The sequence below is a fragment of the Rana temporaria genome, chromosome 5 (assembly GCF_905171775.1).
Source record: "Rana temporaria chromosome 5, aRanTem1.1, whole genome shotgun sequence".
Classification (NCBI taxonomy): Eukaryota; Metazoa; Chordata; class Amphibia; order Anura; family Ranidae; genus Rana; species Rana temporaria.
The window spans coordinates 205,063,320-205,088,580 of record NC_053493.1 but is presented as its reverse complement, the minus strand read 5'-3'; the positions used below and the strand labels follow the sequence as shown (position 1 = coordinate 205,088,580).

The window sequence follows — 25,261 nt, the reverse complement described above, 5'->3', positions numbered from 1 at the left end:
CCCTCATCCCAGATCGCTCCTGCAGCCACGGGAACCGCCGCAAGTACCGGGGGGGGGGGGGTCCCGATCGGACCCCCGACCCACGTCTAGGCAGGCACGTACAGGTACATTGATGTGCCATTCTGCCAACGTAAATGTACATGCGGCGGTCCGGAAGTGGTTAAGCATTGTTTCAATGGGCTGTAAGGGTGCCATAAAATTGGCCACGTTTTTACCTAGAGGTTTGGTGACCGTGTAGCAATGAAATGTAAAGATTTTTTTCAGGACCGCTTATGAAGGAGACGCAGGTTTCTTCCACCAGAACAGAATACATGTTGCCAAAGAAAAACTTTAATTAAAGGCCTAGTTCAGTTGCTAACAGAAAAAAAATCCATATACCGTAGTTCCCTATGAGTTGCAGAGGGAAGGAGTTGTGCCTCAACTTTGGGTCATTCATGTGTGTATAGTGTTAAATGGCAAGAGATGCAACTCCACAGACGATGCTGTATGAAATCTAGTTGTCAGCCTCTTGTGCACCATTTTCTGGCTGCAGGTTGGCAGATATGAAGTAATCAAGCAGTGTTTTTTTTTATTTTCCCAACGAGCAAGAAATGCATATTTTTTTGTGTGTGTGTGTGTGTGTGTGTGTGTGTGTGTGTGTGTGTGTGTGTGTGTGTGTGTTTTTTTTTGTTCTGATCCTACTAAAGAAAATATTTGTAAAAATTATTCTGTGGATCTTTTCTCTGGATTTTAAGGTGCCAAATACCAAGTTTAGGGAGGAACTATTGTGTGTACCTACCCTATATTGAGTATTGTCAGCTTCTATTTGAATAAGTTTAACAAACATGCAATTTTTATTAAATTTATGGTTTCACTCTTCAGTTTTGGCATTTATTTTGTAAAGGCTCGGCTTTCTCATTAAAGAAAATAAAGGAGAAATAGTAGCTGTGTTTTGACATTTTAATGTGCAAATCAGTTATGCGATGTATGAAAGGATCTATTGGCATTGCTATATAAAGATAGCATGCAGTGTGAAAGTACACACTAGGGAGCTTTTGACAGTGCTAAAGTGCAGAAAAATATATGGATAGTTTTGAATAGCCCAGCAAGTATATAGCTATATGCTTAGGTTGCACATTAAAACATACTGGGGATTAGGGCTGCAACTAACGATTATTTTCATAATCGATTAGTTGGCCGATTGTTTCGATTAATCGGATAATGGCCTTAAAAAAAAAAAAAGCTTATTTTTGGGCCAATTTGTTGTTGGGCACATTTAAAAACACAAACTGCAGCAAAAACACATTATATGCTTTTCTGCAGCTTCTCCATTGAAGTATATTGAACCCAAAAAACAAAATGGCACCGTTTTGCGTTAAGTCCTTTCCAAATACGCAGCAGCTGAAAAAAAATCATGGATGTGAACGTGTCCCATAGGAAAACATGGAAATGAACTGTAGTGTGTTTCTGCAAAAAGCACCAAAAAAGAGGTGTGACCCCGGCCTGAGATGTTTAGTACCATAATGGGGGTTAAAAAAAATAATAATAATAATACAAAAAGAGCAAATAATCGCTACTGTAAGATGTTCATTTTTTTACTGTGGGACCGTGAAAGTAATATTTACAGTAGACATTTGCTTTTTTTGTACTATAAAGGGCTAATTTTTGTTTTTTTAACCCCATTATGTTACTGGCCGATCGATTATGAAAATTTTAATCGATTTAATTTCATTATCGATTAGTTGTCAATTAATCGATTAGTTGTTTCAGCCCTACTGGGGATTATTTACGAAATGCAAATTCACTTTGCACTACAAGTGCACTTGGAAGTGCAGTTGCTGTAGATCCGAGAGGAACATGCAAGGAAAATAAAAAACATAACTTTAGCTTGCACATGGCTGGATGATAAAATCATCTTTCATCTTTCATCTTTCAAAATGTTCCCTTATTTCAGATCTTCCCTTCAGATATACAGTAACTGCATTTCCAAGTGCACTTTCAGTGCACATGTAGTGCAAAGTGGATTTGCCTTTCGTAAATGACCCCCACTATGTCTATCCTTCAACATATCTCTATTTGTCTGTCTTGGACCAGTTTCCTACTAATGGTATAAAGGCTATGTGCTCTGCCACATGGATGTGTTAACCTTTTCTAAAATGGAGAGACATAGAGAGACAGTTTGCCAAGTCTGTCGCATACTTCATATAAAGTCCCAATGTGAACATGGAGTAGCTGGTGAGTATGAAATATAATATACCTGGTAACATTGTGTCATTTCGTATTGGAATTTAATTTATTCACATAACAATACATTGATAATGACACAATAATGGTAATAAGGCCACCAAAACTCCAAAATGTTAACAAAACCATGACATATTGGTATAAGCCAGTACAGCATATTGTATGAAAATATTGAGTGCCACTCTTGATTTGATGATCATCAATATAGCTCGATGCGTTTCATGGATACCTACAATCTTCAGGAGCAGATGCAGTAAAGCTATCGTAGCGGCTACCCAGATGACAGGCAAGGGAAAAAAAAATATATGAATAAATCTTAAACTCTGGATGATAACCTTGAATCATCCATTGTTACTTACAGATAACCTGTGTAAGTGGGTGAAGGACGCCAAGGGCTGAAATTGGCCAGGGGAGAAAAACGTATTGGTCCTGGGAGCTGAGGTTGTGACCCCATGGGTAGATAGATGGAACGCCAGTAGGAAATGAATATCCCTGAGGCAGGGATCGACAAACCCCCGGGCGCCAGGTCGCAATTGCGACTAGAAGTAGTGACCTGGGGCGACACAGCTGGGGTATCCTGCGTCTCCGTGCGCCCCCTCCTCGGCGCGATCGCGTCGGGCCCCGCCAGCCGGTAATTGAGGCTGCGGCTTTGCGGCCTTCTGCAGGCCTATGCTTCCTTCTGTGATCTGGCGCCATCTTGTTGTGGCCGTTGGTATGGTATGACAAGACAACCAGCAATGCTAATGGAGCTTCCCCTGTCTGTCTGTTTTCACTGCCATCTCCTTCCCTCTAATTAGAACCCCCAAACATTTTTAACACCCTAGAGAATAAAATGGCGGTCCTTGCAATACTTTCTGTCACACCGTATTTGCGCAGCGGTCTCGCAAGCGCACTTATTTGGGGAAAAATACACTTTTTAATAAAAAAAATAAGACACTAGTAAAGTTGGCCCAATTTTTTTTTTATATTGTCAAAGATAATGTTACGCCGAGTAAACTGATACCCATCGTGTCATGCTTCAAAATTGCGTCCGCTCGTGGAATTGCAATAAACTTTTGCCCTTTAAAATCTCCATAGACGACGTTTAAAAAAATTCTACAGGTTGCATGTTTTGAGTTAGAGGAGGTCTACATGTGTGGTTTTAACACCGCTTTCATATGTGGGCGCTACACGAGCTCGGCGGGACGGGGCGCGTTCCTGGCTCCTAACTTTTTTAGCTGGCTCCTAGATTCCAAGCAAATTTTGTCAAGCCCTGCCCTGAGGAATGCTCCACCATATAGCTTGTAAAGTGATGTAACCACATCACTGTATAAATAAAACAATAAAATACTGAAGTAAAAACATGAATTTGTGCGTTAAGTCATAGTAGTCATTATAGACAAAGGTATACTAATATATCAAAAAGATCTAATTTTAGGTGGTGTGTTGGTAGTGCAGCTGTTAGAGGTGGAATCTAAAATATGTAAATGACGACAAGTATAGGGATGGAGATAATTGAACTGAAATATATAACAGCCAGGGCAAATATTTTATAAAGTGTAAGGGCAGAAACAAAGACAGTGTGACTGTGTTACCTGGGATTCCCATGTGCTTCCATAAAAAAATTCAGCCCCTGGCCTCCTTCACCCCCATACACAGGTTATCTGTAAGAAACAATGGATGAATCAAGGTTATCATCCCAAGTTTAAGATTTATTCATTTATAAAAAAAAAATTCTTGCCTGTCATCTGGGTAGCCCCTAAGATCTTACCAATTTTATTATAAATGGCATTACTGCATCTGCTCCTGAAGATTGGAGGTATCCATGAAATGCGTCGAGCTATATAGATGCTTTTATGATCATCAAATCAAGAGTGGCACTCAATGTTTTCCTACAATATCCTGTCCTGGCTTATACCAATATGTCATGGTTTTGTTACATTTTTGTGTACATGGATTTTGGAGTTTTGGTGGTCTTATTACCATTATTGTGTCATTAGTAATGTGTATATAATATACTATTATGTTGCTATGTGAATAAATTAAATTCTAATTTTATATAATGTGTCTGTTATGCCATTGTATATATGAAATGACACCAATGTTACCAGGTATATTAACCCTTTCCCGCCAAGCATACACATATGCGTCCCTGGCTTTCGGGGTTTATACCGGGATGATGCCCGCAGCTGCAGGCGATTGGCTTTCCAGAGATAACAACCGATGCGGCTAAAAGCCGCTTGGTTTTTATCCCGGAGTAGGAGGGGACCCCCCCCTTCACCGCCTGTGCCACTCTTACCCGGCCTCCCGTCCCACCGAGAGACTCGATCCATGATGTGCCACCTCTGGCTCCTAGAGACTAAATCGAAGCCGTGAACGGCAAGACCAGAGACTGGGATGGAATTTGTCTTCCAACAAGACAATGATCCAAAACCTAAAGCAAAATCTACAATGGAATGGTTCACAAATAAACATATCCAGGTGTTAGAATGGCCGAGTCAAAGTCCAGACCTGAATCCAATCGAGAACCTGTGGAAAGAACTGAAAACTGCTGTTCACAAAAGCTCTCCATCCAACCTCACTGAGCTCGAGCTGTTTTGCAAGGAGGAATGGGCAAAAATTTCAGTCTCTCGATGTGCAAAACTGATAGAGACATACCCCAAGCGACTTACAGCTGTAATCGCAGCAAAAGGTGGCGCTACAAAGTATTAACTTAAGGGGGCTGAATAATTTTTCAGTTTTTTATTTGTTAAAGTTTGAAATATCCAATAAATTTCGTTCCACTTCATGATTGTGTCCCATTTGTTGATTCTTCAAAAAATAATTTGTTTTATATCTTTAGGTTTGAAGCCTGAAATGTGGCAAAAGGTCGCAAAGTTCAAGGGGGCAGAATACTTTTGCAAGGCACTGTGTGTGTGTGTGTGTGTGTGTGTGTGTGTGTGTGTGTGTGTGTATATATGTATATATGATTCAGGTCTGGACTTTGACTTGGCCATTCTAACACCTGGATATGTTTTATTTGTGAACCATTCCATTGTAGATTTTGCTTTAGTTTTTGGATCATTGTCTTGTTGGAAGACAAAGACCCCTCAACGCAATATGAAACGGATTTGAACCATTTGATTGATATGGGCTATAAATCTGGAGTCTTGAATAACAGAGAGAAAATATTTAGTGCCTAGTGCAAGTAGAATTCCGACAATCTACACGTTGCCCAAGATCCACAGAAATACTCAATGCCCCCCAGGAAGACCAATCATAAACAGGATAGGATCAATAACATCCCGGTTAGGCCAGTACCTGGATTTATACCTGCAAAGAAGTGTTGCTGATACTCGTGCCTATTTAAAAGACACGAAGAGTTTGTTGCAAAACATATACATGGTGACCGCGGACATGGCATCCTTGTATACTGTTATCCAGCACGATGATGCTCTCCTAGCACTGAATTTGGGTTTGAGTCGCTGTGACGATATCTCACACAACAAAAAGGTGTTTTTAAGGAACGCCTTGGATTTTTGTTTGAGTCACCATTTTTTCTGGTATAAAGGAGAGTTCTATTCCCAATGCAAAGGCGTTGCTATGTATGCTCGTTTTGCCCCTAGCATAGCAAATTTGTTTATGGAGGAGTGGGAGGAAATAAATGTTCTCTATCCCACGACCACAATTACTTTTATAGAAAAGGTACATTGACAATTTGTTTTTAATTTGGGACGGCTAACTTCTATCCTTACAAGCATTCTTAGAGGAATTGAACTTCAACACCAATAATATTGTGCTCACCAGTGATTTTAGTGTGGATAGTATCAACTTTTTAGATTTACAGATTTTTAGATCAGCAAATGGGTTGTCCAGTAAAGTGTTTTTTTAAACCAGCAGACTCTAATAGCTATCTACCTCTAGGCAGTGGACATCACCCTATGTGGTTGAAAAATATACCTAAGGGACAGCTTACACGTGTTAAGAGGAATTGTTCCAAAAATGCTGATTTCCTGATACAAGCAGAAGTCGTAAAAGGCAAATTCATAGAGAAAGGCTATCGAAGAAGCTCTAAACTTAATTATACAGGAATTAACCATACATCCCAGGGAAGCGTTTCTCAGAGATAAAGATGTTTCTGCCATTACTAATAATCGAGAATGGAATTTTATTTCTGGCTATCGCGCACAATATAAGGAGATGGAGGAAACTTTTGGAAATCACTGGCATATTTTACGGATGGATAAAGTTTTATCAGCCGTATTACCTCAAAAACCTGGCTTCATATATAGAAAAGCTCAAAGTTTTTCAGATAAAATTGTACGGAAAATCTTGGATCCCCCCTCTCGACCCTCATCCTTCTGGGATTGTGACGGATTTTATGCATGTAGGAAGTGTAGGGCATGTCGTGAAGTAGATAGACCTTTTGAGGGCAGTTGAGAAATTCACTTCCACCTCGAATCAAAAATTTACTATCAGTAAATTCATCACATGTAATACTACCCATGTCCTTGTGGCCTCATGTATATTGGTCGGACGAAACGTCAAAAGTTCGTATTGCAGAACATATTTCAAATATCCTAATAGGATTTAAAGATCACAATGTGTCTCTGAATTTCAAAGCACATCACAAACCAGACCCAACAGGTCTGAAGTTTTGGGGAATTGATCATCTAAAGCCCAAGTGGAGAGGGTCTAACCTGGTTAGAGATTTGTCGATGAGAGAGACCCAGTGGATTTTTATGGCCGATACCCTTTCACCGAAGGGGTTAAACATAGACCTGGACATCAATTGCTTTATTAGTGATCAATAATCTCTCCTCTAATACGAATTATAGTTTTAAACCTACCAGTTTCTAATTATGCTGTACTTTTTATTCTAGTATGCCTGCTGCATTTTTTCACTCACCTCTTGTCATAAATAGGTTCTTTTATTATTATTTTTTATTTTTATATATATATATATATATATTTATTTTTTTATTTTTTTTCTAATACACAAGGGTGTTGATTAATAATGATGCAGACAGTAGTTTTACTGCTGTATCTTTTTATGTAATTTTTTTAATTTGAAGTGTGTTTTTTTTATATGTATTGTGTACATGTATATTTTGCATTTATAATTTTTACATCTATTTTTCATATCCATGCTTTTATTTCTATTTAAAATTAGAAGTGAAGTCTGTGTGATTTAAGATGTATATTTATTGTATGTACCCATTGTTCAGTTTTCAATTTGGTGCATATGTGTGTAGTATTTGGTTTACGTGCGCGCATATTTCCCCGCACGGTATCATGGTCGGCATTTGCTGAGAGGCGGGCTAAGCATCCAGGTCCGCCTCTTCGTTGTGCTGATTGGTGCGAGTTATGTGGGAGCGGCGTCTTAAACCTGCGTCTCCGTAGTGTGGTCATGCCCTCTTTCGAAGTCAGGATATGACGGAACGCGTCAGGGCGTGACCTACACGGCGCAAGGAAGTGACGTGTGCGCTCCACCGCAGCCATACCCAGAACCAGGAAGTGATAGCGTTCGGCTATCCATCTAGGTCCGTGCGGTGTCTTCTCCCCTTTGCGGAGCCAGTGGGCCAGATTCAGATACCTGAGCGTATCTTTCCTCCGGCGTAACGTATGTCCAATACGTTACGCCGCTGTAACTTTGGCCGCAAGTTCTGTATTCAGAAAGAACTTGCGCCCTTATTTACGGTGGCGTAACGTATGTGTTGCAGCATAAGGCCGCGTAATTCAAATGGGCATGTTCGGGGCGTGTTGTATTTAAATTTGACTTGACCCCGCGTATTTTTTTTTTTAACTGCGCATGCGCCGTCCGTAAAATATCCCAGTGTGCATTGCGCCAAAGTACGCCACAAGGACGTATTGGAATCGACGTGAACGTAAATGACGTCCAGCCCTATTCGCGAACGACTTACGCAAACAAAGTAACGACGGCTATACTTAACATAGGATACGCCGCACATACCCCTCATACATACCCCTCATATAGCAGGGGTAACTTTACGCCGGAAAAAGCCGAACGCAAACGACGTAAAAAAAAAGCGCCGGGCGATTGTTCGTTTCTGAATCGGCGTAAATACTAATTTGCATATTCCTTGCGTAAACATACGGAAGCGCCACCTAGCGGCCAGCCAGAAAATGCAGCCTATACGACGGTATATACGACGGTGTAAGACACTTACACCTGTCGGGTCTTAGGGATATCTATGCGTAACTGATTCTTTGAATCAGACGCATAGATACGACCTCCCGCGCTCAGAGATATGACGGCCTATCAAGATATACGCCGTTGTATCTCTTTTCTGAATCTGGCCCCCTGTTTGAATGCGCTTTTTTCTTCATCATTCAAGTACGTGCATTTTATGAGGGGTTTGCGGACTGTGGGGGGCTTTACATATTTTACCCATTAAAACAGAATTACGCTATGTGGCATATCTCTCTTTTTTTTGCTGGAATTGGAGCCTGCAGCTGTTGGCTCATCCCTAAATTGTGACCAGTGTATCATCCCTCTGGATTATTTACATTGCCTGTTTGCATTAGCTTTCTGGTGAGTGTGTACCCCGAAGGGGGATTGTCTGTTCCACGTGGTGGAGTTGGATTTCATGGTGGAAGGTGCACGCTGTCCTATCCAATAAGATCACTTATGGACATTTCCTCTATTGCTCTGCACTTCATCAACTTTTCTTACTATTTTGTGGAGTTGGTCATATCTACAAGCATTTATGTGCCACACTAAATTACCAACACTAGCGCTGTTTGTGATATAGGACTTGGACACTATTTATGGTTTGTTGTTTTTAATGTCATTTATTGCATTACTTTCGTCTATTTTAAACGGCAGCTCATGTGCATTTATTTCTTATTTTTTTGCGAGTCCTTTGCAAAAAATGTTCTGTTTTACTAACTGCTATATATTGCACTTTAGTGTGCAGACTGGTATATATCTCAATTGCAATTCTCTCTAATAGGCGCTGGGAGGTGTACATTAGGCCCCCTGTCACACCTTTGTTATATATATGCTAAGTAATTTTCTAGCAAAAAAATACGGATTTTAACTTGTAAACATCAAATGTCAGAAATAGGCTTAGTCATGAAAGGGTTATATTTCATACTCGCCAGCTACTCCATGTTCACATTGCCAAGTCTGTCGCATACTTCATATAAAGTCTCAAACTGTCTCCTTATGCCAATGGCAATTGGGGATGAAGGTACCTGAAGTCGGTCTTGGCCTCATATAAAGTCCCAACTCCTTCTTCTTTTTTTCTTTTTTTTTTTTTTTTTTTTTTTTTTTTTTTTTCCTTTTTAATGACGTAAAGAGGGAGACTTATGAGATAGAGATATGTAGAGAGACACGCAGATGCTAATCGCATACAATCGTTTGCCTTCATAAATTTGCACATCCCTTTATTCATTTAGTAATTGATTACTATTTTCTTCAATATCATTTTCTCATCCTGCTTTTGAAATCTCCTGCATTTTGTTTTTTCAGATATTTGATAGTGGGTTTATTTCCATAACAATGTAAATTAGTCAAGCTTATGTTTACTAATTTGTTTTTTTCTTGCCCCAGCTTAGGAACAACATCCCCTGTCATCTCACGGACATTTCCTGTGGCCTACGTTGCAATCAGCTCTTACAATGTGCACTGCACAAATGCAAAAGGATTTGCCACAAAGGAGAGTGCCTCATAGATGAAGACTGTAAGCAACCCTGCACTCTTCTAAGACCAGACTGTGGGCATCAGTGTTTGGCCAACTGCCACCCGTCACAGCCCTGTCCAACATCCAACTGCAATGCACAGGTAATTGATATAACGGTTTTGTGAAGATGCTCAATGTTCATGGTCACATAAAAAGCATTAAAGTCATTTGTAAAGGATTACATTTTATTTTTAACCAATTCCTTACTGGACCTTTAACCCCCCTCCTGCCTAGACCAGCTTTCAGCACTGACGCACTTTGAATGACAATTGCGCGGTCATACAACACTGTACCCAAATAATTTTTTCCCATTTTTTTTTGGTGGTATTTAACCACTTCCCGCCCGGCCTATGGCCGATTTACGTCCGGGAAGTGGTTATGAAATCCTGACAGGACGTTCTAGAACATCCTGCAGGATTTCATGCCGCGCGCGCCCGTGGGGGCGCGCATCGCGGCGATCGGTGATGCGGGGTGTCAGTCTGACACCCTGCATCTCCGATCTCGGTAAAGAGCCTCCGGCGGAGACTCTTTACCACCTGATCAGCCGTGTCCAACCACGGCTGATCACGATGTAAACAGGAAGATCCGTTGATGGCTCTTTCTCACTCGCGTCTGACAGACGCGAGTAGAGGATAGCCGATCGGCGGCTCTCCTGACAGGGGGGGGTTAGCGCTGATTGTTTCCCCTCGGATCGCCACACTGGACCACCAGGGATGCCCACCCTGGAGCACCAGGGTGGGCAAAAAAAAAAAAATGCCAGAAAAAAAAAAATAAGTCTAAAAAAAAAAAAAAAGCATAAAGAAAAAAGATGCCAGTCAGTGCCCACAAATGGGCACTGACTGGCAACCTGGCAAAAATCAGTGCTGCCACCCCAGTGTCCATCAGCGCCACCCCAGTGTCCATCAGCGCCACCCCAGTGTCCATCAGCGCCACCCCAGTGTCCATCAGCGCCACCCCAGTGTCCATCAGCGCCACCCCAGTGTCCATCAGCGCCACCCCAGTGTCCATCAGCGCCACCCCAGTGTCCATCAGCGCCACCCCAGTGTCCATCAGTGCCCAGTGCCCACCTATCAGTGCCCATCTGTGCCACCCATAAGTATCCATCTGTGCCGCCCATGAGTGCCCATCTGTGCCGCCTATGTGTGCCCATCTGTGCCGCCTATGTGTGCCCATCTGTGCCGCCTATGTGTGCCCATCTGTGCCGCCTATGTGTGCCCATCTGTGCTGCCTATGTGTGCCCATCTGTGCCGCCTATGTGTGCCCATCAGTGCCGCCTATGTGTGCCGCATACCAGCGCCGCCAATCAGTGCCACCTCATCGATGTCCATTAGTGCCATCTCATCGGTGCCCATTAGTGCCATCTCATCGGTGCCCATTAGTGCCGCCATATCAGTGCCCGTAATTGAAAGAGAAAACTTATTTACAAAAAAATTTACAGAAAAAAATAAAAACGTATTTTTTTCCCAAATTTTCAGCCTTTTTTTAGTTGTTGCGCAAAAAAAAAATCGCAGAGGTGATCGAATACCACCAAAAGAAAGCTCTATTTGTGGGGAAAAAAGGACGCCAATTTTGTTTGGGTACAGTGTAGCATGACCGCGCAATTGCCATTCAAAGTGTGACAGTGCTGAAAGCTGAAAATTGGCTTGGGCGGGAAGCTGCGTAAGTACCTGGTATGGAAGTGGTTAATCACCGCTGGGGTTATTATTTTTTTGCTAAACAAACAAAAAAAACATGAAAAATTTGGGGGGGGGGAACGGTAATTTTTCTCTTACATTGATATGCGCTGATGAGGCGGCACTGATAGGCTGCACAGATAAGGCGGCACTGGTGGGTGGCGCTGTTATGCAGGTGGCACCTCTCCATCGGGACTGATGTCCCTCTGACAGCAGCCGGTGATCGGCTATTTTTTTTCTCCACAAGCTATTAGAGTGAGGAGAAAAAATAGCTGATTACCGGCTCTGTTTACATCACATGATCAGCTGTCATTGACGGACAGCTGATCACGTGGTAAGGGGTCGGGATCGACCCTTTACTCCGATCTGTGATCAGCCGAGTCTCATTGACTCGCTGATCAGAGCGCACCCTGCAGGGGTCGTGCAGGCCACACGAGAACAGGAGGACGTCCAGGGACACCCTCCCAGCAATTCAGGTTCGCGCTGTAGCAGTCTTTCGGCTATAGCGCGGATCTGAAGTGGTTAAAAATAAGAATACATGTTATACTTGCCTGTTCTGTGCAATGGTTTTGCCAAGAGCAAGCCCCTTTCCTTCTCTTCTGCAGTCCCCTGCCAGTGCATCTGGTCTCTTTTTTGCTTAGTCCCGCTATAGCAAACCGATTGGTATGGGGGCACTTGTGCGGGCTCGCTTTAGAGTCGGCTTCATGTGTCCGCTGGCACACAGGGCATGTGATTTGACAGCAGCATGAGCCAGTGAAGAGAACAGAGCCTCAGCTCTTGTGCACAGTGCTGGATCAAGATTGGGATCAGGTAAATATGGGGGGTGTATGCAGGAGGTTTTTTACTTTAATGCATATGATGCAATAAGGGAAAGAACCTTCTGCCTTTAGAGACACTTCAAAGTTCCTTTAATCCTGCAGGGGTTTTTTTTTTTTTTTTTTTTAAAACCCTTTTTAATCATAAGCTGGTTATACACTTGTGGATTTTCTAACAAAATTTTGATTTTGTTAGCTCTTAACGTTTGATTTTTGGAGTGAAAGGACTACCAAATGAAAACCACAAGAACTGTTGAAAATTTGTCAGAGAATCTTCATTTTTTTTTTTTTTTTCATTCTGCTCCTTTAAATGTTCTCGTCACTGCAGTCAAACCAATGTTAATTTGACCCTACTATTGATCAAAATGAAAAATGTCAAACCAAATTGTACTAGTGTATGGCCAGTTTTGAGTACGGAGTATGCAGCTATATTTTTATTGCTTGCCTATGTTCCAATGTACGCTGGTGCCGTGGCCAATGTTCCAGGCCTCCTATCTCAGTGGCTTTTTTTTTTTTTTTTTTTAAACCTCTTTTGAGCCATCTTTCATGCAGGGACTAGAGTTGTCTCACTACGTTGTATGCATAAATAAAACCATTCAGCCCTGTAGTCTTGGGTGCAAGGTACTTTACTGCCCCCCCCCCCCCTACTTTCTCTAATTTATTTTTTGTAAAGACCAGTAGTTTAGGAAAGAAACACTGAGAAGGGAATTGGCCAGGAGCTGTAAGGCACTTAACCTTTGCGCTCTGCCAGTGCACTGCAAGATAACATTATTTTCCAACAGAACAAACCACAGTGCATAGATGTTCCACATCTAAGCTTTCAGGGTGAGAAAATGCATGTCATGTGGTGAACTGACCACGTAAGTTGGGGTATCATTCAGAAACATTGGCATGAGTTGGGTTTTGTGTGGCAAAACCTGTGGTTCCTCAAACAGTAGGCTGCATAGCCTCTAAAGTTTCATTCACACAATTGCAGCTTTAGATGAGCTCAGTGTATTTAACAGCAAGCAAAAAAAACTTTATATGTGGAATATCCATGTAAAGTAGAATTAAAGGGAATACTTTTTTTTTTTTTTTTTTTTTTTTATACAGAGTAAGGGAGAGGTTATAAACCCTGTTGGTTTTATTTTTGCCATCTGTGCCCTATTGGGGAGATTTCACTTAACTTCCTGTCCCAGTTAAAACGGGAAGTGAAAGGAAATCCCTCCAAAGTGAGGGAATCTTTGGGGGTGACCAAATTTCTCCTATTTTTGTTCTAGAGACAGCCCAAAATTCAGTGTAAACGGGCAAAACCAAGTGGGTGAATCTCTCTAAAAGGGACACGGACAGTAATGTAAATCTCACAGGTGTTCAAATCCCTCTTCATTCTATTTAAAGCTAACAAAAGAAAGTTTACCTTTTTGTGTTATACTTTTTAAGATTGGGTTCATAATTGTGGGTCTGCATTTTTTTTATTTAATTTTTTTGCATATTTTTTTTCTTTTAAATTATTTTTCATGTGCTCATATTGAAGACTAGAAGACCAAAAACCTGAATTGTCTCACTAAAAAAAAAAAAAGCACAAAACAGTATTTTTTCCAAGACGCATGAAAGAGAAATGCAGATATAAACAGACACCAAAAAAATGTTATCTTGGCATGCAGTAGCATTGCTTTGTCAATGAATTTGAAAAAAAGGTTTCACTAGTTTATTAGACTAGTATATTTACTGATTACTTCACAATACATATGTTTTGTGCTAGTGCTTTTTTAATTGCATTAAAATCTTCCAAAATCATTCTGTGAGTATGTAAGATATATTGCTTGACCTTTCATAAAGTGCATGGTTTGATATGCGTTTCATGTGAGGGGAAAATACTATGCGTGTGAATATTTTTCTGCCAAAAAATTCTCCTTTGAGGGACACAGGACTTCTTAGACTGTCGGTGTTATACTGCTACCTACAGGAGAAATACACAATGGCAAAAAAGAAAGCTAGCCAGCACAGGATGGCCCCCACCAATTGCAACCATTCTGCTCGTTTCTTTCTGTCCTCAGAAGTGATTGTTTTCTTCAGCTCTGCTCCTTGATGTTATTATTTTTTTTTTCTTCTTCTTCTTTGATCAACAGCTGCTTATACACTATATTATCAAAGTATTGCACGCACATGATGGGTTGGCCCACCCTTTGCAGCTATAACTTAACTCTTCTGGGAAGGCTGGCCACAAGGTTTAGAATTGTCTATGGAAATGTTTGACAATTCATCCAGAAGCGCATTTGTGAGATCAGGCTCTGATGTGGACATATCCTGGCTCAGTCTCTGCTCCAATTCATCCCAAAGGTGTTCTATCGGGTTGAGCTTAGGACTCTGTGCAGGCCAGTCAAGTTCTTCAAACCCAAACTCGCTCATTCCATGTCTTTATGGTTTTTGCTTTGTGCACTGGTCCAAATCGTTTGGTGGAGGAGGGATTATGGTGTGGGGTTGTTTTTCAGGGGTTGGGCTTGGTCCCTTAGTTCCAGTGAAGGTGAACTCTTAAAGTGATTGTAAACAATTGTTTTGTTTGTCATTTAAAAAAAAAAAAAATCATAATTGCCTCTACTGTGCAGTTAGTTTTTGCACAGTGTGGGTCCGATCCTCCTCTTCTGGGGTCTCCCAACGACACTTGTGGCTCCTCCTCACATCGATAAACCCCCTAGGACAGTGGTGTCAAACTCAAGTTCATTGGGGGCTGCATTAGCAGTTTGGTTGCCCTCAAAAGGCCGGTTGTATCTGCACTCAGCCATAGTCTGAGCAGTCTCCAATAAAAATTGTGTGTGCTGCTATCCCTAGCAGCGCACAAACGTTATTGGAGACGCAGGGTTCAGGAGTGCGGAAAATGTCATGCTCCCAACTTTGTGGGAACAGTTTGGCCTTTCTGTTTTTGAGGCTCACCAATGGTTTACATCTTGTGGTGAACCCTCTGTATTCACTCTGGTGAAGTCTTCTCTTGTTGACTTTGACACACATACACCTACCTCCTGGAGAGTGTTCTTGATCTGGCTAACTGTTCTAGGGCCGAAACAACTAATATATCGACGACTAATCGATTATGAAAATAGTTGTCAACTATTTTCATAATCGATTAATCGGCCAGTTGATCAGTTGGCCTGCATATAGAATGCATTATTGGTTTACATACCAGGAAATACAGTGCAGCAAATATACAGCTCAGTACACCATCCATGCATGTCACTAAGTGCCTGAGAATTTGTGAATGTGAAAGTGTGAGGAGCAATGCCTCATGGGACATGTCCTAGGCAGGAAGTGAGTGGTTCTAATGGCAGAAGTTTTTTTTTACCTTTCTATAGCGGACGCTCTATATTATACTTTGCAGCTTGCTATTGAGGTACTCTGAAGGCAGGAGGAGCCAGAAGCATCTGTGAGGGACCCCAGAAGTGAAGGATCTGGGCTGCTCTGTGCAAAACCATTACACAGAGAAGGTAAGTATAACAAGTTTGTTTAAAAAAAAAAAAAAATCACTTTAAAGACTCTGTGCAGGGAAGATCAGCATCTGAACCCAGAGAAAGTGGAGGTAATAGAAGGCATTGCAATTACTGTAGTTGGTTATTTATATTTACCATTGCATATGGATATTTAAGAATAAATGGCCTTTTTTTTTTTTATTTACATATTAACTAAATTGTACACCACACTTTTTTTTTAAAGCGGAGGTTCGCCCTCAAAATTAACTTTTTTGCTAACCTATCTGCAGCATTAATAAAGGCTTGTAGCGTTGTCATTTTTTTTTCAATGTGTACTTACCTGTCTTCAGCCGCACTCTGCTCCCAGGAGACGATTGACGTGCGGGTAAAGCGCATCATCGCCTTCCGAAAATATCCGACAGGGAATCGGCACTATACTGCGCCTGTCGTGTAGAGCTGACTGCGCAGGCGCCGTAAATTCCCGAGTCCCCCTCGGATATTTTCAGAAGGCGATGACGCGCTTTACCCGAATGTCAAACATCTAAGGGACGCCTACTCCCCGGGGGAGCGAGAAGCCGGAAGCACCATGAAAATAGCATAAAACCGTAAGTACAGCGGTACAAAAAAAAAATCCAGCATACTGTAGATGTCAGCAGTATGCTGGATGTAACTTTATATTGTAATTTTAGGGTGTACCCCCGCTTTAAGATGATCCGATTTGTCGATTAATCGAAACAATAATCGGCCAACTAATCGATTATGAAAATAATCATTAGTTGCAGCCCTAAACTGTTCTGCAGGGTGTTTTCTTCACCAGGGAAGGAATTCTTTGGTCATCCACCACAGTTGTTTTCCATGGTCTTCTGGGTCTTTTGGTGTTGCTGAGCTCACCGGTGCATTCTTTCTTTTTAAGGCTGTTCCAAACAGTGGATTTGGCCACATCTAATGTTTTTGCCATCTCTCTGATGGTTTTGTTTTTTCAGCCTAAAGATGGCTTGCTTCACCGATGGTGAAAGCTCTTTGGATCTCATATTGAGAGTTGACAGCAACCGATTCCAAATGCAAATAGCACACTTGGAATTAACTCCTGGACCTTTTATCTGCTCCTTGTAAATGGGATAATGAGGGAATAACACACACCTGGCCATGAAACAGCTGAGCAGCCAATTGTCCCATTACTTTTGGTTCCTTTAAAAATTAGGAGGCACATATACAAACTGTTGTAATTCCTACACCGTTCACCCGATTTAGATGTAAATGCCCTCAAATTAAAGCTGAAAGTCTGCGGTTAATGCACATCTTGTTTAATTTCAAATCCACTGTGGTGTATAGAGCTAAAAAGACTAGAATTGTGTCAATGTCCCAATATTTATGGACCTGGTGGTATGTGAATAACCAGGCCTCAACTAATGCTTGCTTTTGGGACATTGGGTCCTTCAAATGGCACTTTAAACTGCAGGTCATCCTCGGTTTTCAGTTTTTTTTTTCTTTCTTCTTTTTGGGGTCTATTACCCCTTTCCTGCTGTGTTGACCATCCCTCTGTTGGTCTGCGTTTGGATGGCCAATTTATGAATGACAATAAAATAATTTTTCCCTTTAACCCTTTTGCTACCAGGCCCTATACTCCACTTTTATCAGGTAGCCAGGTCGTTTTTTTTTTTTTTTTTTCCCCAATTGCAACTTTTAGAGCTGTAAATATGGTGGTCCCCCCCCCCCCCCCCCATCATAGGACTAGTAAAATAGAAATGAGGTGCTACTGTGTATGTTTGTTTTGATGACATGGTGTCTGTACGGGCACTAAGATCTAAATGCTCCACCACACGTGGGACTTGCCCCAAGTTCATGTACCTGTTTACAACTGGTATGTGAGACTGTCGCATTCAGATATTTGTCATGTAAGAATTCTGAAGAGTGTCTTATTAAAAATGGAGTTATTGATGGCAAGATTTCGTTTTTTTTGTGAGTAATATTTTCTTGTAAAGTGAATTATAAAGTCAGAATTTTTATGAATGTTTTAGTAGAGCTGCACGATTAATAGTCAATCGTCATCGTGATTTTAATTTTGTTGTAATATTTTAGGTCACACTGTATTTGTGCAGCGGTCTTTCAAATGCAATTTTTGGGGAAAAAATTACTTTAATGAATAATAAAAAAAAAAAAAAAAAAAACTAACCAGTAAATTTGGCCCAAATTTTTTTGTATAATGTGGAAGATTTTACACTGCGAGAATCGTGATCTTTATTCTAAGCAAAAAAAATTGTGATTCTCATTTTGGCTAGAAACATGCAGCTCTATATTATAGTAAAAGTAATGTTCTGTAACAACATTTATTTTTTATTTTTTTAAACCGGTGATATAGAGCAGTTGCCGGTTTTAATTATTTGTTGGTAATCATAGGATATTTTTTCTAATATAAAGTTTGGTTTATGATTTAGTTTATATAACAATGTCATAATGAGTTGAAATCTCACATTTGTTTTAATGTCCCTTATCTGTCCCTCAGGTAGAGCTCCAGTGTGAATGTGGAAGGAGGAAAGAGAAAGTGGTTTGCCCAGTGGCTTCCTCAGCCTATCAAAGGTTCATATCTCAGTTTTTACTCTTTCTTTCTAGCATAAATCGTATGTGGTAAAGACAAACTGTCATAAAATATGATTTAAAGAGCCTGCTATTGCTGACAACCTCCTTGAGGATGCGTATTCCCTTATCACTTTGACACTTTTAATTCCAGGATATTTGTTGGGGGCCTGTGACTCAAAAGTAGTCAGACACAGCCAGGCATCTAGCATTTTCGGTAGACTAGCAATGGCAGCATCCACGCCTCTCATGACAAGTTTATTTTAACTGCTTCGCCCCCTGGAAGATTTTACCCCCTTCCTGACCAGTGCACTTTTTACAATTTGGCACTGCGTCAATTTAACTGACAATTTCGCTGTTGTGCGATGCTGTACCCAAACAACATTTGCGTCCTTTTTTTCTCCCCTACACATGGAGCTTTCTTTTGGTGGTATTTGATCACCTCTGCAGTTTTTATTTTGCGCTATAAACAAAAGAACAGCGACAATTTTGAAAAAAACACTATCTTTTACTTTTTGCTATCATAAAAAACATTTTTTTTACATGATAAATCGCAATAAGCGTCTATTGATTGGTTTACGCAAAAGTTAAAGCGCCTACAAAATAGGGGATAGAATTTATGGTCTTTTTTTATTATATGTTTATTTTTATTTTTTTACTAATGGCGGCGATCTGCTTTTTTATCGGGACTGCGACATTATGGCGGACAGATCGAACACTTGACACTTTTTTTGTTTTTTTACATGTCACTGGCAGGAAAGGTGTTAACACTAGGGGGCGATCAAGGGGTTGTAAAGCTTTGTTTCTTTTTTTTCACCTTAATGCATCCTAACAAACACACTTTAAGAGTTCCTCGCCACTGGTTGTCCCACCCAACCCCTGCCCCGCCCATAATTCTGCCCATAAACATGCCTTTGTAAATGATCTTGTGAAATTACACTGTTAAATGTTTTATGCAGAATTAATTTACAAAACGAAATATTATCAACAACTATCGGTGCCCATCAGCGCAGCCTCATGGAAGCCTATTCTCCTCCCAGCAATTTGCTAGGAAACTGGATCACACTGAGAGGGGAACTCCTTCTGTTACACAGCTTGGCTCTGAAATTCCAGCTGCTGTCAAGCAACATCCCACCTCCTGGACAGGCTCCTATGATGGACATCACACTACTTCAAATTTCCGGAAGTGGGCTAGTGTGCTGTCTATCATAGAAGCTGGACCAGGAGGCGGGACTTTGACAATGGCCAGCGTTTCAGAGCCAAGCTGTGTCACAAGAGGCATTCCCTTTCTGTGTGATCCGGCCTGGCTCTCCTTTTCATCTCCTCCCTTCCCCACAGTTTCCTGGCCGATTGCTGGGAGGAGAATCGGTTCCCATTCAACTCCGCCTGCCGGAAGCACCCTCAGCTAATTTCCACTTGCCAAATGTGAGCAGGTGAGTGGAAATTTTGATTATACCAAGCTATAATTATCATACATAAGTTATGACTGACTTTACATACCTGTTGTCTAAAAAGCTAAAATAAAAGGGAAGTGAGTATTGAGGGATTTCAATTCTTACCCATGCACTTTTGTTTTGTAGAATAGCGGCTATATCTATGGCAGCAAAGCTATCTGAAATGCAACTGGGGGATTCAGTGGATATTGGAAAACTTGTCACCAAAAAGGAAATTAAGCAAACGAGGTAAGGCAATGTGTTGGTCTTTTCAATGCAAGAAGACCCAGAACATCTTTTCAGATCATATTTTCAGATGAGGACTTTTCTTTCGCTTTCCCTATCTGTATGCTTGTTTTGAGTTAGTGACTTATAGCATTAAAGCAAGACGCTTAGCATGACAGCCAGGGCACTAGCCTTTCAAAAGCAGCTGAATCAAAGGTACTGGTTGATTTTTGGATCACACAACAACCACAGCATCTATGGGCACTGCCATGAGTCAGTGGACATTCATAGCAGGCTGATCTCCATATGACAAAAAGGCTATAGGCAGCTTTTGTATTCTCAACACAGATTGCTGTTCCTTACACTAAGGCGAGTAACAAGAGAACTCACTTTGTAGATAGGCGTCCAATTAAAATTTTTAAACCACTAAAATGTACTGGACACAGACTGCTGGAAGATTACTTGGATTGACACAAAGTGCTGAGCAGAACCTGACTAAACAATAGACGAGCGAGGAATATGGACCCATCATGACACACTTGGGTCAGGTTATGTGCACATTTGTCAGTTTTAGTTATTTTCTGGTTGTTGTCCTGGGGAATATTCCACTGTTGGTATGAGATTTCAAAATGGATTCAGCATTTCTTTATTGTACGTCATGGGACACAGAGCAGGTTATAATCATGTGGGTTATGCGCCACCTATAGGTGAATGGACACTGACAGATCAATTAAACAGCAAGTCCTCCTGTACAGGAAATGCCTAGTTTTTTTCACCAGTTTCTGTAAGGTGATGGTTCGTGGTGTGCTGCATATGCTGGAGGTCTGAAAAACGTTCTTCAGTGTATCAAGGACTGAAATCTGAACCATTCAAAGGGTGGTTGGCTAAAACGGATGGTACCCAAGCCTTATTGGATAGGAGAGAAGAATCCTCCAGGTTTGCCTGTAATGCAGCCTTACAGCACTGGACCTAGCTGGAATCCTGTGCAGTGTTTGTTCTGACCAATGTGCTTTCAGCAGGGTCATATATGCGTCCAGGGGAGTGGTCCCCAGATTAAGGGGGACCAAGTCCTTGAAGGTCTTTTATGACAGAGCCCATCGTGATGGGCCAAGGTTGGACTCCTGTTATGATTCAAATTCCTGCGGTGGGAATAGTAAGTTTACATTTGCAGTGTTTCTTTAAAAAATAAATAAAACAAATCTGACTTCTGGTCATTCTCCAGGTGAGCGCTGGGGGCAATGTGCTGTTTTGATCTGGCTGGTCAGGCTTTGTGTTTTGCATAAGGTGTATTGATCTGCAGTGTTCTACAGGGCCCAGGGCCCCTCTGTATAGCCTACTCATGTGCAGTGGAGGCATGTAGAAGGGCAGCCATTTTCCTTATGCTTTCAGGCACATGTGGACTGAATGGTTAGTGAGGCTCCTGGGAAACAGCAGGGACATGGAGATGCTATGGCTGGATGAGGATTTGTTAGTACTACCTGTGGGAAGCTGACAGGACACGATTATACACTGGATTTGTCTGCATAATGCAGGGGGGTTTGTACAACACAAAGGAGTTGTCTCCAGAGTAGCTTGCATTGATTTGCAGGAACCTACATTTAGGCTGCACTGAAGCGGCATAGAGGCTGCATTCAGGGTGCTTTTGTTGCATTTGTGCTTGGCTAGTTCTACAAAACTAGTATGGGGCTAGAAGGGTATTTGGTCATAGTTCTTTGATGGAAACCATACGCTTCTAGAAAGTGGGCCAGGTGCAGTATAGTATTACATTATTGCATGCATACCTGCATAATTGTAGAACTGCACCCTTGTACAATTGCATATCTGCATGGCTATGTAGGGGCATAAGAGCATAGTTGCACACTGCATGAACTGTATACTTGCATAAACTGTATCTGTGCGTGCATAGCTGTAGACCAACATGGACCTGTATCCCTGCAAGACTGTATAGTCGCTACATTATTAGCTTGTTATACCTCTAAACCACTGTGTTTGGGATTGCAACAAATCCTGACATGTTAGAATGCCAGGAAAATTTAGCAGCGGCATTGACCGCTGCAATGGGATTCAGCCGCATCACCTGGAATGCACCTAATCTCAGAGCCTAGGCAGGATTTGGCCTGGTTAGTACTTGCATGGGAGACTGTCTGGGAATACCAGGTGCTGTAACCTTTCCCCTCCAGAGTGAGGCATATGAGACTGCTGTGTTTTGAGGGTATCTCAGGCCAGTGGATGCTAGGGCAGTCTCTGAAACGGTTCATCTCTTTAGTTTGATTCTGGCAGAAACCTGGTAGGATAAGTACACTTCTTTGGGACCTTTGGGGGTTCGCCGCAGTTATCGGCCTTTTGCCTTGCATTTGCTCTTGGAGCAGAAGTTATGGGCTTGTATTGTAAAAAAACATCACACTAGCAGCCCCAAAACCAAATGGAGACATGAGGTCCATCTTGGATCTCAAGGCACTATACAAATTTCTAACCATCCTCCTATTTCAGATGGGATCAGTTCAATCAGCGATGGTCTTTCTGCAAGAGGTAGATTTCGGGTGTCCATAATCCTCAATGACACATCTTTTAAGTGCCAGTTTTCCAGGCTCATCAGGAACTTTGCTCTGGATTATTGGACGATCCAGTTGCATAGGTTTGTGGTCTGTGTTCAGTCCAATACCACTGCAGTGGTCTATATCGACCACCAGGGTTGCACCAGGAGTCATGCACCTCAGGAAAAGGTGAACCACATTCTGTCTGGGGCAGAAGAACATGTCCTGTCTAACACCAGTACATATTCCAGGTAAAGCAAAACTGGTGGGGTTTTTTTCTCAGTTGTCGGCTACCAATACCAGAACAGTGGTCCCTGCATCTCAAGACATTCTCAGCAATCTGCCAGGGAACTCTGATGGTGGCTTTACTGGATTCCAGGTTCTACAACAAGTTGGACAGGTTGTGTGCAGGATAATTCTCATTGGCAATAGGGGGAGATGCGCTGCTAACACATTGGGGACCAGTTCTCCTTAATCTACGCCTTCCCCCTGATTTAACTATTACTTTTGCGTAGAATCCAGGAGGTGGTAACACTGATAATAGTGATAGCCAGCTTAGCGCAGGAGGGCTTGGTACACCTACTGCAGTGATGTCCCACCCTCTTCCTGTCTCTGTAATCGAGCACACAGGGGGCAATAGCTTTGGGCTCCAATCTGAGCTGCTGTGAAAATGTTGCTCCAAGGATCCACCCTCTCCTCCCTCCTTCGTCAAAATTTTTTTGTTTTGTTTTTTTGCTTTCACTGCATGTGACACCATTTGTAAATGGAGAGTCTAAAAAGTCACAGAATTCTCTCCCTCATTCATAACTCATATTACCAGAGCTTTTTTTCTCAGAAAATAGGTGCAGGAACTCAACCATGACCCCGTTAAGATTTCACAAACAGTAGAAGGGTCTTAAGGGGCATTGAATACCAGGGTTGCATTACATACAGGGTACAGAGTTCAGGGGGGTTACACACAGAGTGCAGAGCTGTCACTTGTAAATACAGAAACCAGACCTCTGTGTTTACCAGTGATTGTGGTGAGCAGGCACCAAAGGGTCTGAGCCAGAGGTGGTGGAACTGAGTTCCCCCAAGTTCCCCCAGAAAAAAAGCCCTGCATATTACAATCGATGAAAAACTTTTCTCAATGGTGAAAGAGGGGATGGGTCCCAGGCGCAATGTTTTCAAAGCAAGGTAGCCTAAAGGCCAAAGTGTTTTAATTAAAAAAAAAAAATTATGTTTAAGGCATGGCACAACAAGAAATATATACAAATCCAAACTGATAAGATGACTGTAAAGTAGCAATGAGTATTATTGACTATGAAGTCGTGGTACATGTTATGTCAGTAATAACCATTATTACAATTAAAAGGGAACATTAGGTGTGGTGATAGCCGAAAGTGGGTTTAATTCCAGTTCACCACAAGTGAACAGGTAGGTCTTATTGAGGATAATATCTCACAATTGGAGGCCGCTATTATATAGTCCAAGGAAGAGCTGCGCTGTTGTAAGCTAAAATGTGACATTAGTGATAATGAAATGCTAGATATGGTAAATATCAATTAAAATTATGAAACACTGAGTGAAAAAAAATTATCTGTAAATAGGTCCAAGACACCTCAATAGGATAACAAGAAGGGGTTATTTCCTAAATTGGGTAGAAACCTGAGAATTATCAAGTGAATAAATAGCGGTCCGTGTGAACCAAAAAATAACACCTCTTAGGAATACCATTAACAAAGCGTCAAAGGTAAAAAAAAAAAATTAATATAATAAAAATGAATGCAGAGTGTCCATATAAACTTCAATATCCCCAGTGTTCAACGAATTCAATAGTCCAGGAAAAAGTGCTGACAGGATAGTGCCTCCACCAAACAATAACTCTGCTGCTTACCAGATGGACGTGATCTCGAATTGTAGGAGATCAATATGCGCATTTTATAGTTGATATCCCAGCCTTGGGTCTCTATTGGTAGCAAAAATCCCTCAGTGTGGTTCAATATTGCATAGATGTCTCAAACAACTTGGCAATCCAGGATGCACCACATAAAAAAAAAGGGGACTAGCATAGCGTAAAACCCTTAAAAATGTAATAGGTAACATAAAAATGCACACTTACATCGAAGAAGTGAGATGAGGCATATTAAATACAATCGAGCCGGCCTGTTTTTCGATTCAGCAGCCCGTATTTTCCGGGTCTGGCGCACAACGCGGTGACATCAGAACGTCGTCCCTCCCAACGTTTCGTCGCTAGAGGGACGTGCTCACAGGATCCCTCCTAGTGACGAAACGTTGAGGAATGTGCGCCAGACCCGGAAGATACGGGCTGCTGAATCGAATGTATCTGTTGCTCGATTATATTTTATATGCCTTATCTCAACACTTCGATGTAAGTGTGCATTTTTATGTTACTTATTACATTTTAAGGGTTTTACGCTATGCTAGTCCCTTCCTTTTTTTTATGTGGTGCATCCTGGCAGTAGCCAAGAGCCTCTTCCAGCCTCATGGTGAAATTGAACTTTGTTACCCATTGCCTAATGTGGGGGGGGGGGGGGGGGGTGGTATAGTGAGAGACTTCCAATCTTCTTCTTCTTCTTTTTTTTTTTTTTTTTTAGTCTATTGAGTCATGGACAGAGTGTTACCTCTGGAGTTTCCGACTAGGACCTGCCAGTCACCAGACTACCTATTTGAAATA

General features: G+C 41.6%; 1 protein-coding gene across 2 annotated transcripts in view; it reads left to right on the top strand.

Moving 5' to 3' along the window:
- The window catches only part of NFX1 (nuclear transcription factor, X-box binding 1), a 179,897-nt gene that overhangs the window by 131,586 nt on the left and 23,050 nt on the right, over window positions 1-25,261 (top strand). For both annotated transcript variants that reach the window (XM_040353504.1, XM_040353503.1), the window contains exons 16-18: window positions 9,761-9,991; window positions 18,322-18,395; window positions 19,973-20,074. In XM_040353504.1, the coding sequence (XP_040209438.1) occupies window positions 9,761-9,991; window positions 18,322-18,395; window positions 19,973-20,074 (407 nt within the window). The remainder of the gene's footprint in view (window positions 1-9,760; window positions 9,992-18,321; window positions 18,396-19,972; window positions 20,075-25,261) is intronic.